Below are 15212 nucleotides of genomic sequence, written 5' to 3'. Positions count from 1 at the left end.
CTCCCTTCTCAATGCTTATTTTCTGATCGGTTAGGCACAGTGATACGATGATGTTGTTCCTAGACGCACTGTTACTTGGTGCACTGTGGTTGTCTCTGTGTTGTGTCAGAGCTCTTAGAATATACAGATGTATGTAGATTTCCCTTCCCTTCACTCAGATCATAGATAGCTTCTGTTAAAATATCCTGCACCAGTTGATCCTTAGTTATCTTGGCTCTTTATATATAAAAAACCTTTTTTCTTTTTTCTTTTTTCTTTTTTCTTTTCTTTGTTTATACTTCTGATTTCACTTTCATTAGCATATGTTGGAAATCATTCACATCAACAAATTTAAACCATTGTTTTAATCCAGAAACCCTTGATGTGGTCTAACATACTGTGACACTTTTTCAGAATTTGTACTTCTTAACCTTGGCAGTTCCTCACACTGAGCAGAACAGTATGTCTAAAAGCTCTGAAAACTCTATATCATTTACCACAGGTCTCCACAATCCTAATGTGGGTCATCAAAGGTATTTATGATCTCCATGCAAAATAAACATTTCCTGCACTTTTAGAAGTTAGTAAAAATGCACAGACATGGTAGGAGATTTGATGACCCTCACACAAATTGAGAACATACAGACTCCTGCAGGGACAGAGGTCTTGCCTGCTTATCTGTTACTTCTTAGCTAGCATTGCTGACAGGAACCTGCCACTCAAAACAAACACATGAGAAATGTCTGAAAACTGTACTGTTTTTTTCTCTCCTGTCCAGAAAGTTCATCTCATGTCTGATAGATTTCAGAATGTTGGTGTATATGGCCATGATGCAAGGGCTGGGTATTTCTGTGGTTCTCAGCTAATAGGTGGACAGAAGAGTATGGTGGTGTTACTTGAAGCCACCGAGGGTTACAACTGACTCATTCTTCTTTCTGTTTTTTTTTTGTTTGTTTATTTGTTTGGTTTTTTTACTCTTACCTGTAGTTCTCCCTAAAACCCTCATAGTGTTTTCTCTTTGAGAAGGAAATGGTCTGAGTCTGAAGAGGAATTCTGTCCTTACTTTGTCTAATCAATGTTTGCTTTCCTGTGACACCCAGTCAGAGGCTGCTGATTATTCTAATTTGAACAACTGTCACTTAGGGACTGAACRAAGCTCTAACAACTAATTTTGCATAGGGTTTTTTGGGGTGTCTTTTGTCTTGTTCTGTTTTCCAAACAGAAAGTTGTTTAAATCTGTGAGTTTAGATCACCATCTCTGTGGGTTAGAAGTACATCTTAACAGAGACAAGAAGTTCTGCCGTTGTTACTTCAACCATCTGCTTTTCTAGTTCAGTTTTTGATATGAAAAATGTGCATATTACCTCGTGCTCACTATGTGGCTCTCCTGTGGGACTAGTTTGTACAACCCTCCTTCATGCTGGCAAGTATATTCTCATACAAGGAGTCTTTGTCGGCTGAAAAAGGAAGACCAAGCGACTTAACTTCTCTCTGATGTGTGTAATGGGCTGTTTTTTGGGTTCTCTGCACTGTGCTGCAGGATGGGAGAAGGGTTAGGGGCAAGGTTAGGGTTAGGGAGGTGTGGGGGTCTTCAGAGATGGACTTCTGCCAGAGTTGTGCTTAGCCGAGAAAGCTGGGATGAGGGATGGGGTCAGGACAGAGCTGTAACTTAGCATGTGTTTGGAGTGGGACAGGACTCCTTTGGCTCTGGTGCAGGATAGGGCTGGGGGCTCAGAAATGTGTCGTGAAGGTAGGGATGAGGATACCAGTCAGAGTACCCTAGGCTACTTCTGCTGCTCCTGGAAGTTTTCTCTGGAGGTTTGGGATGCTGCCGCCTTGTGCTCTGCTCATAGTGAGCTTTTTAGGAGTATTTCTCTGCCTGTGTAGGATGCTGCAGGCCGTGGCCTTTCCTATCTGGAGGTAGTTGGCAGCACACTTGTATCTCAAAATACAACTTGACAGAGCGAGGGAACTTTGTCTTTTGATAGAAGAATCAGAAAACCCCAGAGGACCAGCGGCCATCCTGACAAGTAGTGAAACTTTGAATGATCGCACATTGCCTCATGATAATATTAATATGATGTGTCCAAAGGGATTTTGACTTGTACAATAGCCCCTGCTGCCTTTCATCTTCTCTGTCTTCCTGCTGAATGAGGAAAAACATACCCCAGTGCATGTGCGTTTTGCCTCCCCCCACCCAAGGCTCTCGCAGCTGTTGCTAGCATTGGTTTGTCTGCTAGTGTTCAGCAGTTTCTGTATCTCCCCCTCTGCTTATATGGAGCTCAACTGTTTCTTTGGATTTGCACTGCTACCCAGCTGGACATAGCACAAAGATACAGAGAGAAGAAAGCTTGAGTTACCTGTATTCATAAATTTCTGACTTGTCTGAAAAGCTGCCTTTTTAGAAAGCACCTAAAACAACTGTTCCTAAACCTTTTGCTCCCAACAACCCTTTGTCGTCTGATAAGATACTGTGTCCCCCTTTAATTTCTCACAACGCTGCATGCAATTGTCTGCTTTCCCCCTTGCTTTCCAATGCCATCCAGGCCTTCCCCAGCATCTCAGCTTTTCCGAGCAGAGAGGAAGAGGCTGGGCAGCGGGCAGCCCCGGCTCCTGCTGGCTCTTAGCTCTCCTCTCCCCGTGACACCAAAGGGAGGAAGGACTGCAGCCCCACCACCTGCAGCCGGGCTCTCTGGCTGGAGGGATGGACCTCTGCCAAATGCAGAGCCTGGGAGCCTGCTTAGGAAGTTCCTCCAAAGCAAAGAGTTTGTCCCATTTAGGGTGGGAGATATGGGGAAGGTAGTACAAAAAGCAGTGTTGTCGGTTAAATCAACATTTTATTGGTTTAAATCATAAGTTCTTTGAGAGCATGGCCTGTCTTTTGTGTATGCACATGTGGGTGTGTATTTTTACACAATTCCTAACACAGTGAGACACAAAGTTAGGACCTGGAATATGTAAAGCCAGTGCTTTATGTTCTGTGTCAGCTTACAGAAAAGTGTTTTTCCAGAACCACAGAGAGGGTCAGTGATGCTGTTCTGAACACTGGGGCTCTTAAGAGAGAGAGGACCTGCCTTGGGCCTTGTAACAGGAATAGTTTCCTCTTGTTGTGACCATCTGTAGGTAGAGGAGAATTTGAACTCAGCCATAACTGAGCAAAATTTTAATTTGGTTTAAACTTTTTTTTTTTTGAGACAGGAATATTTTTAAGGCTTTGCGGGTGTATGTTGAGATTGTATTACATTACAAGGATTTAGGACAATGGTGATGTCTTTGGTCTCTGCTCCTTTGACATAGCCTTCATTTAGTAAGTTTTGTGCTAAACTTCCACATTTGTTATGGAATGGGGTGGACTGTTCTGCAGCTTGTAATGTGTAGTTTCACAGTCTCTCTAGACTTAATGTTCTCTAGATTGTGTAAAGTCTGTAGACTTTACATGTTTGCCTGCAGTTGTGGGGGACAGCCAGCTGATTCCTACTAGCTCAGATACCAGAGAATCTGGACATTTAGTTTTCATTAGTTTAAAGAGAATAAGGTAGTTTTGAAGATCTGGATTCTTTCCGAATACATCAGACAAACAAGGGATATGGGAAGGACCTGAGAATATTGCAGGGGGATTTCGGAGATGCGAATGGGAACAGGTGTTATTATGGTGAGGATGTATCCAACATACAACACAAATGCTTCCTTATTGCTGCTGCTTAAGGTGCAACTTGTTTCCTTATTTGTTCAGATCCTTTTAATACAGCTGTCACTCATGTGCATGGGCCCTTCCTAACAGTGCAGTATTTTGCTATTTTTAAGCCTTCGATTGATTATTTAGTTGGGTTGCTTATAGGCATGTGGAAAAACATACTCCTCTACCATTTCTCTAAATGTGCTTTTCTTTTCATGGTGTGAGAATATTATGGGCAGACCAGAGAGAACCAAAAGAGATGGATTATATATACTACTTTCTACTCCCAACAGACCATTACTGGCTGCAGGTCTTGAACATGACACTGCAATTTCCTTGCTCCACATGTGAATAATAGCTGCAGTCTTAGAGACCAAATTGAGGCACTCCCCTCTCCCCCCCCACCCCCCACTTTTTTTTTTAAACAAAACATGTAATTTTCTGATGGTTTGCCAGAAAGCCCATTGAATGTAGAAGATTGCATCTAGGCTAATGGACGTATTTTTCAGACTTCCTGCATATTTTAGAAGAGACCTTCTCACTGCTGACCCTGCCAGAAGGGCCTGCTGGTGGCTGTTCTCTGCATTCTGTTAAAGTCTTCAGGTCTCAACCTCGGCCTGAGAGCTGGGTTGAGATACAAGGAGCACTTGTGTTTTTACCACAGTGACACAAGTGATTTTGAATGCTCCTGGGAGCTGGACAACTGAATGTCACCTAACTCCTGCAGGTCTGCAGGTCTGATTTGAGCAGCACGTTTGTCACCCAGCATTGAAAGCATTATTTGCTCTCTTTAAATTTTGAAGAGTTTCCGTCCATGCTCCATTTCTGCCCTGCCTACTGCGTTGGTCCCCTTCTGTAGCAGGTCCCCCTCTGTAGCAGGTTTCCTATTGAGAAACGTGTCTCTGAAAGGTTCTCTGGGAGGATACACATGTAAATGTGATGTCATCTAACAAAAGTGTARCCTCATCATGATTTAACAACCACCTAGCACAAATGTTTAGGGTCTTGGAATGCTTCACCACAACAGGGGATTGTATTAATCAGGCTGATAGCCAGTCCTCTGCCARTGATAACAGTTTCTGGGTGAAGCTGACCGGCTCTCTGCTGGGAGAAAGCCTGGGAGATGTCAGCAAGGGCTGGGGCAAGCCCAGTGATTTCACCCACTGCCCGCATGGTTTAGATGTGAGCATGTAGGATTTAGTCTGGGCATGGAAGTGCCTCCACGTAGGTTCAGCCTCTCATTCCTAACATCTGGAAGGACTGGGCATAACCCCTGCCACAAGCCGCCAGCCTGAGCTCAGCTCCAGGCCCACGCATCAGCCAGCAGCCTGGGTGGAAGGAGCTGGGCCTTGCGGGTCAGTGGGGCCAGGGCACACACTACTCCTCACAGTGCAGACACAGCCTGTGTGGCCTCCTTTATCCTCCACACTGAGACACTCAGGCTTGGTCACTCCTTGGAGACCCAGCAGGAAAACCCCCTGTGATGCCCTTGGAGGAGGAGATGAGATTTTGGCTTCTATTGTAAACTGAAATGTCCTCAGGAAAGGTTCAGGTTAAAGCTTAGGAATGAGTGTAACAGTGAGAACAGAAATGGACTGAGTTAGATCGTGTGGGGGCTGTGGAGCCTCTGTCACTGAAGGGTTTTAAAAACAGATACAGCTGTAAAATATGACATAGATGTAGCTGGCCCTGCCAAGATGGCCTCTTGAGGTCTTTTTTTTTCCATGGTTACTCTGATATCTGGCTAATGCATTATATTTGTTTAACACACTTCTGTTCTTTAATCGCTTGTGTTTTCATGAAACTCAAGATCTGATTCCATCGTCAACTTGGAGAATGTCCTGGGACCCTGCCATCATGGTTCTGGGATGTCTGAACTGACCCACCCTGGGCCTCTGTCTGTCACAAGGGAGTGCTTAATCATAGGAGAAGTTCTGACACCTTGGATTACATGTCCTACGCTCCCTTTCCCAAAGCCATAAAGCACTCACTATGGAAGTATTACCATGAAACTCTTCTCTGGGGACAGCAGTTAGAAATCATCTCTTTTGCTTGCCAGAGTAAATGGAGATGAGAATTTTATTAGGTATAAACACGAATGAGAGAAGGCTGCAAGGAAGAGTCATATCCTCTGCACAGCCTTGAGGTCTGTGATGAAGTAAAATGACACAAAATTTGCAGATGCTAAAAATAGTGATAACATCAGTTTGATGTTGCATTTTGTCTTCCTCCTATAATACAGTAAAATGGCCTGTAATTCACATTGCAAAATTGGCATGCATGGTTCTTTGAAGATATAATCTTCATTGTATGTCTGCAGTGGCCAAAGGTACAAGTCAACCCACTACAGTGCTATGATGAGCCATACAAATAAATAAACAAATTGTGATGAATAACACTAGCTCTACACAGGCAGCTGCCTACTCTCAGTCTGTCTTGCTTGGGTTGTGAGCTCTTTGGGATAGGAAACCCTCTGTGCCTCGTACAGACTTAAATTCACTTCTAGTGCTTAGGATGGTAATAGAATATGGTAATTTTATATATTACATTATATAAAATGTAATTTTAATTCAGAGAAGTAACTCTTAAGTCTTGCTGACATTAGTCCAGTCTTAGAGTTTGTCTGGCACTCTATTTTCAGTATGGTATTTTGAGCTGAGTTTGTATAGCATGTTAGAAGTGATTGGTATAGCATGAAAATGCTTTGAAAATATGTATGTACTGTGGTTCATTTATTAACTTTGTATGTGTATATCATCTGAGAGTGCTAAATGGCTTTTTGCTGGGCGTGATCTTGGCAGTGCCACTGGCTGGGTGGCTTYGCTATTTCTTTCCTCCTGTTCCCTGAATGCTGTTAGGTTTTGCAGCTTTTCCCTACTCCCAACTTGTTTGGCTTTATGACCCTCTGTAACTGTGGAGTCTGAAAGCAAAAAATGTCTTCCTTTAAACTGAAAAACAAAAGTCAGTCTAGGGGAGCTAAACTAATGTCTCGCCATCTGTTAGAAGGTTAGTAATATCGCTACCTTGAACTGTGCCTTCGTATTTCTGTTTCATGCAGCGATCTCTCCACATTGTTTATATTCTGGTTTAAGGGGATCTTCCTATACCAGGATGCAATAGGAGCGTCGTTTTTCCTCTAACATGAGCAGATGTCCTATCTGTGGTACTAGCAATAACATTGCTGCTTCCTGTTGTTGCAGATGCTGTTAGCAGTCTAGAGCTCAAAGCAAAGGGGGGGCACGTATCAGCCCAYGCTGCTTGATGCCATCAGCATCAACGCTACCTATGCAGCTCCTTTTCTACTTGTATGCTTTAACAGTGCCCAGCTCAGCTAATGGGGAAGAAGTTACCCTGCAATGCAAGTTTATTTGCTTTCTGCTCTGCATAGGGGAGGAATGCTTCTGCAGTCTCTCTTGTTCTTCTCTGCCTCAACCTCTGTCTACTCTAGACTGGTTTATACTAAACCCACAGTACAAGCAATGTGTTACCATATTGGGGGAAGGGGGGCCTGAGCTGAATCTGGCACACATTTAAGTGTAAATCTCCCCACTCTTAGGTTTCAGGGCACAGCCTTCAAACGGCAATTATTGCATTCTTTTTGCTTTTTATAGGAGGTCACTATCAAATTCTGTGACACATTTCTATCACTAATCTGGCAGGCTGCCATTCAGACCACAGGAAGCCCGGCAGAGAAGAATATACACTTAGGGCCTTATTCCATCTTCATTATTCCCTACACCAGCAACATTCCTTAAAGGCTCTGGAAGTTTAATCTGAATGGGGAGTATTTTGCCTGAATAGCACCCCTTATTGAGACATTGTCACTGAGTCACAAATTTAGATGAGTGTTGTGGCTAGCAGTTTAATCTATACTACATGGTAGTTTTTTTCAGGCCAACACAGGGAGTGTTAATCACTTCTAATGGTCTAACAGGATTGTTTGACAGTGGGGCGTGAGGGACTTCTTGATTTGAGAGCTGGACACTGAAGGAAAAGACTAGTACCCATTTAAGAGTTTATCTGAGAATTCACCTCATTACAGAAATGACTAAATAATGTATTTTAATGCTTATCAATGGGAAACACAACCTTTACTAAAGTAGGAAAGCCAGGAGTCTGTTCATGAGAAATAGCTTGTGGACTATAACTGTGCTTATGAGGAAAGGAAACAGAGACAAAGCTGTGATTTGTGCATAAAATTTAACAATAAATGAAATTCATAAATGTAAGGCAGTCTCCATAGCTGTTGGTTAGGTGATAATATGGAAGCCTTAAACTCTTTTCATATATACTCTTYTGAGACTTAATATGTGAATGCGTTGTTGTGCTTACAATGATCACTATTCATGTATGTCATTGCTATATAGAGACAGATAGTAATATTTTTCCACATTTGGATYGTTGCCAGTTCATTGGCCACTATTATTATTTGTGATTTTACACAGCTATAACCGTTGGGAAATTACTTCCCTGTTACTTTAACCAGCTGCATCTCTACATTTATAAACATTATTCCAGTCTTTCAAGGAATTCTGGTCATTTTATGGGTTCATTCAATGTTGTCTTCTTTTCATTTCAGGTTATTGAAGGAAAGCTGGCTCCTTTCTTGGGGAAGGTGATCAAGTTTGCCACTTCTCATGTGTACAGCTGCAGCCTTTGTAGCCAAAAGGGTTTCATCTGCGAGATTTGCAACAATGGAGAAATCCTTTACCCCTTTGAGGACATTTCTACAAGCAGGTACTGTATGTCATTCATGCATTTGACTCGCACATAGTATCCTTGCAGGTTCCAGCCCTAGCGATGTCTTTTTAAATAACTAGGGACTGGATCCCACTGATTCACGTTTCTGGACAGCTACTCTAGATTACTGGCCCAGGAAGGCCACCAAGAGCAGGCTTGGAAATAGTTGGGAAGAGCTGCTTCCCAAAGCCCTGTAAGTCTCAGAACAGCTACTCAAAATGGGAAAAGTCCCTAGTAGTACCTCAACTGATTTATCCAAAGCTCTTCTGAGTTTGCAAAGTGTCCTTCAAAGCCAAATGGATTCTCAGAGTGATCGCAGACTTCTTTCTGGTCTCTGATGTCACTGGGCCCATGAGGTACTGGGACTGTACATTATAAAGTAATAACCATCTGTTCTGAAATGTTTTTTCCATGGAATGTTATGGTTAATTCTCTGCTCTCTGTGTGCGTACTCCTCTGTGGGTATGTGTGCAAGTTTTTTTTTTTTTTTAAATGACTGCTATTCTCAGGTGGGTACATAAATATAGATATACACCAGGCCCTAAGTAAAACAAAAGAATATTTATTTAACATTATATGGAATGCTTGATGACAGATCAGGGACAAGAAGTAAAGGASACTATATCTAGTTGCAATTGCATGGAAAACCATGCAAAATGCAGTAAACCAGACCAGGCTTGGCAACACAGCAGTGCTACTAAATGTCTTGGATTTTGAAGAAAGGGAATTAATTTTTTTTCATGCAACGGAAAGATAGTATATATGACAGCACAGCATTTCCCCCATGCAGAAGTACCCTTCTGGCTTTTTCAGATTCAGTCCTTTTAATTTGTTCTCCAAAGAGTTAGTTGTGTTGAAGAGAAAAAAAAATTGGAGAGCCACCTTTGGAAGCAATCAGGAGTAACCTGTTCAAAATGCTTCATTTAGAATCTGATTCCTTTGCATGTTTAAAGATGTTAAATTCGGACTAATGAAGGCCTCCTGTTTGGGGATTTTCAGCCTGACGTGACTTTCAAAGACTATTTGCACATTCTTTCTCCAGATTCACATTCCAAAAAATGCAGAGACAAAGCAGTGGACATAAGTTAAACAAGGTGTGTAGCTGAGCTCTATAAATGGTTTTCAAGAAAAAAAAAGTATCTAGGGTGTAKGAGGAGGTAGGTTTAGTTAAAAAGGGAGAGACTAAGATGAAATACAGCATGATGACTATTGAGACTGTATAAGGCAATTAAAAATATTCCCAAAAGCTTGATGAAAACATATAACAGTATTTAGGAAGACAAGTTCACCTGAAGTATCTGTGTATTTGATTTGCCTGGGGAATTTTTGGTCACAAAAACATTGCTTGGGTGCATATTGCTCCCCTGTCCTTCATTTGAGATCAGACATACCTTGCAATTATGGAGTTTAAAAACTTCTGGAACCAAACAGCATTTGTCAGCATTCAGTAAAAGCCAAAAGAAACTGCTRTCTCCTGTTTTTATGTGAATTAGAAGCCAGAAATTACTTTTGTTCAAGTCTCACAAATGTGAAATCGTGGTTGATGTCATGCCAAAGACAGCACTCTTCGTTAATGGTTTTAATTAAAACACAATCAGCGTGAAAAGTTCTCCAATATTTCTTTTTTTTTTTTTTTGGTCAGAGGTCATTCTGTTTGCTCCTTTTGTACTCCTTATCACTAAACCTTGCTTTTATCCCCAGCTTTTTCCATTTCCCTTCCTTGTTAGTTTTCTCATCTCATTACTACTGGTGTGCAAATGCACCTCTGTGAAGCTAACAAGATTATTTCAGTTCCGTATTTTTGCTCTTCTCCACCTTCAGGCTGAAGGCAAGTCATGCTAACAGAGGAACTTCTGTGTTTTACTGTGCAACTCCATCGGCTGCAAAGCAGTGGGGGAGAAGGACTGGTAGAGGGGTTTTTGTGTTTGTTTCCATCTTACACAGATGAGAGAGGTGTCTGAGGTAGATGCCCTTACCACTACAGTGAGAGGCATAAGGTGAAGAGACTAGTTAGAATTAGGTAGATGTGCATAATAAACTAAAGCAGATGCAATTGCAGGCCGCAAAAGGTTAGTGTGAAGACTTGCAATTATACCTGAAATTTCTGATGATGTATGTTTGGCTTTGCTTATTAGTTAAGTATAATACAGATGTCTGAGTAAACACTTAACTCAGATTTGTGATTCAGTTGTACTGTTTTGAGTTCCATAGTGTGTAGTGAGAATTGATTACAGTTCTCTTTTTCCATCCTGTTTTTTTTGGAATTGCTATCTACATCATAGTACTCACATCTCATACTCGAGGCCACCTAGGCTTTGAGTACCCCAGCAGTAGCTGCTGAATTGACAGAACAGCAGCTGAACGCTGGAGACCTGGTTTTCCTTCTTGCTTTCAGATGTTGCTCACCTACTTTGAGCATGCTACTAACCTGTCAGCAAAGTGGGCTGCTRAGTTAGAGGTACTCAAAAGTGGGTGCATGGCAGCTTTTGCAAACTTCGCCTCTCTGTTGAACGTTTGAAAAGTGTGTTAGTGTGTTTTGCTGTGTGTGTGTGCTGAGTAGGCATTTGTTTTTCTGGCTACCTCTCTGACCTTTCTTGTTCTTTGGAGAGAAGAGTGACAGCTGTCAGAGTGGCYATCGTGATGCCAAGGTGGTTCTCAGCTGGCTGTTAACTTTCCAGCTTTGTGGTCTCCTAGGTCAGCTTTGAGGCAGAGAGATTGTTTCTCTCCAAAATATTCCCAGCAGTTTCTGGAGCAGTCTTCAGCTGAAATTTATGAAGGATGGGCTCTTGTTTAGGTAGATATATCTGAGAGAAAAGGGGGGCCCCTCTTGAGGGCTGGAGTTTCTCTTTGGTCAGGTTATTTGCTTAAGAGTCATTTTTGTCAGTCCTCGAGCAAACAGAGTGAATACCTGGGTTATGCACTCCACGGGGTTTGAATACACATATATTACATACTCTCCTCTCCCTAATCAGTGTGAGACATTCCTTGTGTGCAAACGGTTCCAAAACAAACACAATCAGGTCACTTAATTAGCGTGTCTTAGCGGGGCTGTGCTTGGCAGGCTCTGTGCAGCCTGTTCAACGCAGTGCAACAGCTTGCCCTCAACCTGAGCGTAAGGGTGGGCTCCCAAAGTCAGAAGCTTTCTAATGATATTTCCTTTCTGTGGCTTTTCATGGGAGGTGGCCATTCTGTATGAAGCTTAATGAAGGCTGTAACTCAATAGTTAAAGAAAATCTGAAAAATCGGCMCATCCTTTTGGGTCTTCCCATCTGTTTGATTCCTCTGTTCTCCATTTTCTTACTTTCTGCCCTTCTTTCCCTCATTTATTTAAGAGTTCATCACAGTTCTTTCTGAATTTCACAATATCTGCCTCTTTCTGAAGGTCTTTAAATCATGAGAACTACATTTAAAGCCTCCTGTGTTAATTACACATTTCAAGGACCAAATCGCCAAATAATGTAAACTGTTACAGCTCTGCTTTCGTTGGAGTTCTGGCAACTTAAAACACCTGAGTATCTGCCTCCTGTTTTATTTCTTGGATGAAAATTTGCCCTGGTTTTAAATTTGGCAACTAAATGAATAAAATTACACTATTACATCACTAATTTCATTTACAAAGGCATTGAGAAATAAGTTTAAATATCCCTGATTATAAACTGGCTGGTTAGAGCTGTCCTTGCCTGTTTGTTAGCAGTTAGGCACTGCCCCTTGAGTTGTCACCATTAACGTGGTGAAAAGTTTGTTTCATTCTTCTAAAATAAAAAATAAAAGCAGAAATGAAAAAATGCCCATGCAGTGATACTGTAGTCTATAATATGTGATCTTACTTGTTTTATGACCTAAAACACCTTTAGCAAGGTGTTTAGGAATACTCAGAAAAATGCCGTTGGAATGAGTATAGATTCATTCAGTACAAGAGTTTTCTTTTTAATTAGGTAATTAAGTAATTATAATTTTGGTTATGGTTAATATATGCTACCCAGTTAACAAAGTTTTGATCTTACCAATGTGTAGGCATATGAGTGACTGCTCTCCTGGGCGATTTGCTGTGTTTAGCTGGTAAAGCTGCTCACTCGGTTAAGAACTGGTTAGTCAATTCCTTGCCTTTTATGTGGTGATTGTAGATGTATGTGAACTGTGGAGAGTGGTTCTTTTGTGTTCATACCATTTATCAAGGCTAAACTGTTTTCACTTTGCAAAGTTAATTAGTTCTGCAGATCAGTTAAGACATGTAGACAAAGATACAAACCAGAAGACCCAAGTTTAAAATAGATGTGCCACAGAACAGGCTTGACTATATCAACCAGCTTGGATGCCTTTGGCCACCATCCTGATAAGACCTATGAATATACTTAACTTTACACATAGTGAGAAGTCTTACTAAGGGCTCTGAGGCTGTGCTTAGCTTTATGCACATGCCAAAGTCTTTGCAAGATTACAGCTCATTGTGTTATGGATGCTGTGTCACTGGAAAAAAAGGGCCTTGAGCATTTGGGGGAATGTTAAAGACATATACTAGGAGGGGAGACTGAAATATGTAGCATAGAGCACTTCCAAAAAATACCTTGGCAGAGCTCAGGTGCATCACTCAAAGTGTATTATTTTCCATCGTACCTTTGGTGGTTTGTTTTACGCTGGATAGCCTTTTCCCAGGCCCAGTTCCACTGAGCTATGCTAGTAATTTAGGACCTGATTTTCAAAAGAGTTTAGTTTATTGGATGTTGATCATTTAAAAAGCTTGGCCAAAAGCACCCTGAAGTGATCTGCTCAGGACTTTCTTTAAAGAAACTCGGAGATGCTAAGCTCACTTGATAATTTAATTTCACCTGAATCTCTCGCAACTAGTCAAAATCTCTTGGACCAAATCTTCTGATTTTTGTCTGTGCACGATAGCAATGTAACTTTACCTAGAATGCGCAAAAAGAAAGCAATAGCCTATTTCCCTTTCCCTACAATACACTGGCTTTTCCATCAAGCACTGTATTTTGGAACTGGCTTAGTTTTAGAGATTGATTTTACCTACCTCATGTCAGAATGGCATTAGTTAGAAATGTTCTGGGTAAAGCCAGATTAAATACAGACATGTAAGTCACTTCACTTGTTCAACTCAGTTCAGCAGTACTTCTCAGTGGGTAATACTACTGTACCCCTGTTGCCGGTGTACAACAGTGGAGGGATGGAGGGAGAGTCACCAGGGCTTGGCCTCACCCAAGTTTTGGTTCCCAGTGTATTTCAAGCAGAAAGACCTCTGCAATGTTACATGTGCATTGCTACCCTTTTTAGTCCATTAAAGTCAACACTACCGACTCTAAATGTTGAGAAATCCTAAGATTGCCTTAAGAATCATGCTATTCATTCATTTACTTTATTTTTTAAATGTTGAGTTCCTTTTTTTCATCTTAGGTTGGACTGGGCATGTCTTCAGCATTACAGCAGAACTGTAAAATCCAGAAGCCTTTGCTTTTCTCTATTAAAAAGAGCAAAAATTCTGACCTAATCACAGGATTCCAAGAGTGGAGACATAAAGAAAAATGCAAAATAGTACAAAGTCCTACAATCAAATTATGATGATTGAGGGCATAATATTAATGTTAATAATATTACGTAGTTCTTTGCTTTTACATCTTCAACCACCACTTTGTGAATACAGTGTATTAACAATATGAGAGATAAAGAGGACAAGTCAGGTTCATGGTGYGGCAGCTGGCAGAGGACCTGGGTTTCAGCAGTGTAAACACCTGAGTATCTGTGGCACCTCAGCCTCTCCAGTGGTTTGCATGAAGGGGATCTATCCTGTGTAAGACTTTTCTCCTTTCCAGAGTGACTCAGCTCCACTGACTAGAGTTTAACACTTCTGTTTCAGATTGCATGTTTTAATACTGGCTTTAGTGTCCCTTTACTGATTTCTTGTGAATTGCTGTGAACAGGCCCCAAGCTAGCCAAACTCCTTGGCTTGGGATCTTTGAGCTCACATGGTTCACAAAATGCAGTGCTGAGGCGTGCAGTCACTCCTTAATTCTCCTGCTGAATGCAAGTATGGAAATACACGTGGATAAATGTACCATAAATCACTGCAGCCACAGCTGGGGTGGGAGCTGAGAACACACTTCCCTCCTTAATCAGGAGCGACCGGGCTTTGCAGAGAGAGGCATCTGAGAGCTGCAGGATTTCTTTGCTCCTGTTTGACCCTGCTGCCGCACTTTGGTGCGGTAACTCAGTGTGTGTGCACAACTGTCACTGGAAAATAGCAGGTGGTTAAATCAAGCCGTTCTTGTTGTTCAGCCCAAGTCCATAACAAATTGTTCTGTGAGCACCCAAAACGAAGGCCAGCTTGGCATTTTTTTCTTTCTTCTCTGGTTTTGCTGGGTCTAATAAGGGAGGAGATGACATGGAGGCCCCCCCTGCCTGTGGGGCACTAATGGTTTTCTCTCCTCTCCAGCGAGCTGCCTGCTTTTCCCCAAATTGATGGGGATTTAACACCTCTGGCCATTTTGCAGATGTGTTGGATGTAGTTGACCTTGGCTCGTGGGTACTGCTGTGACTGGATGGGGAGCGGAGGCAGCATGGGCTGCGGGGCAGCTGGCGGCGAGCCCAGGGCGGCTGAGCTGGGGACAGGAGGTTCCTTCGGTGGCGGCTCCCCCCTCCTGGGGCACTTCCCCGGCAGCTCATCTAACCCACGCTGTGTGTAAGGGAGGTTAACCCTGGTCTTGCCTTGTCTGTGGAGGTACCTTGTAGTGTGTCATTCTGCCGTCTTGACGTGGCTCTCCTTGGTGAGTCCTGTCAGCACAAACTGCTGGCTGCCACCTGGAACCAGTTC

The 15212-nt window shown here is 42.2% G+C and overlaps 1 protein-coding gene across 5 annotated transcripts in view; it reads left to right on the top strand.

The window, feature by feature from the left end:
• The window catches only part of PLEKHM3 (pleckstrin homology domain containing M3), an 89380-nt gene that overhangs the window by 60052 nt on the left and 14116 nt on the right, over positions 1 to 15212 (top strand). For all 5 annotated transcript variants that reach the window (XM_026087315.1, XM_026087325.1, XM_026087352.1 and 2 more), the window contains one exon: positions 8235 to 8392. In XM_026087315.1, the coding sequence (XP_025943100.1) occupies positions 8235 to 8392 (158 nt within the window). The remainder of the gene's footprint in view (positions 1 to 8234; positions 8393 to 15212) is intronic.

This window comes from Apteryx rowi, unplaced genomic scaffold (assembly GCF_003343035.1).
Source record: "Apteryx rowi isolate R43461 unplaced genomic scaffold, aptRow1 scaffold_12, whole genome shotgun sequence".
NCBI lineage: Eukaryota > Metazoa > Chordata > Aves > Apterygiformes > Apterygidae > Apteryx > Apteryx rowi.
This window is presented reverse-complemented; position numbering and strand designations above follow the sequence as displayed.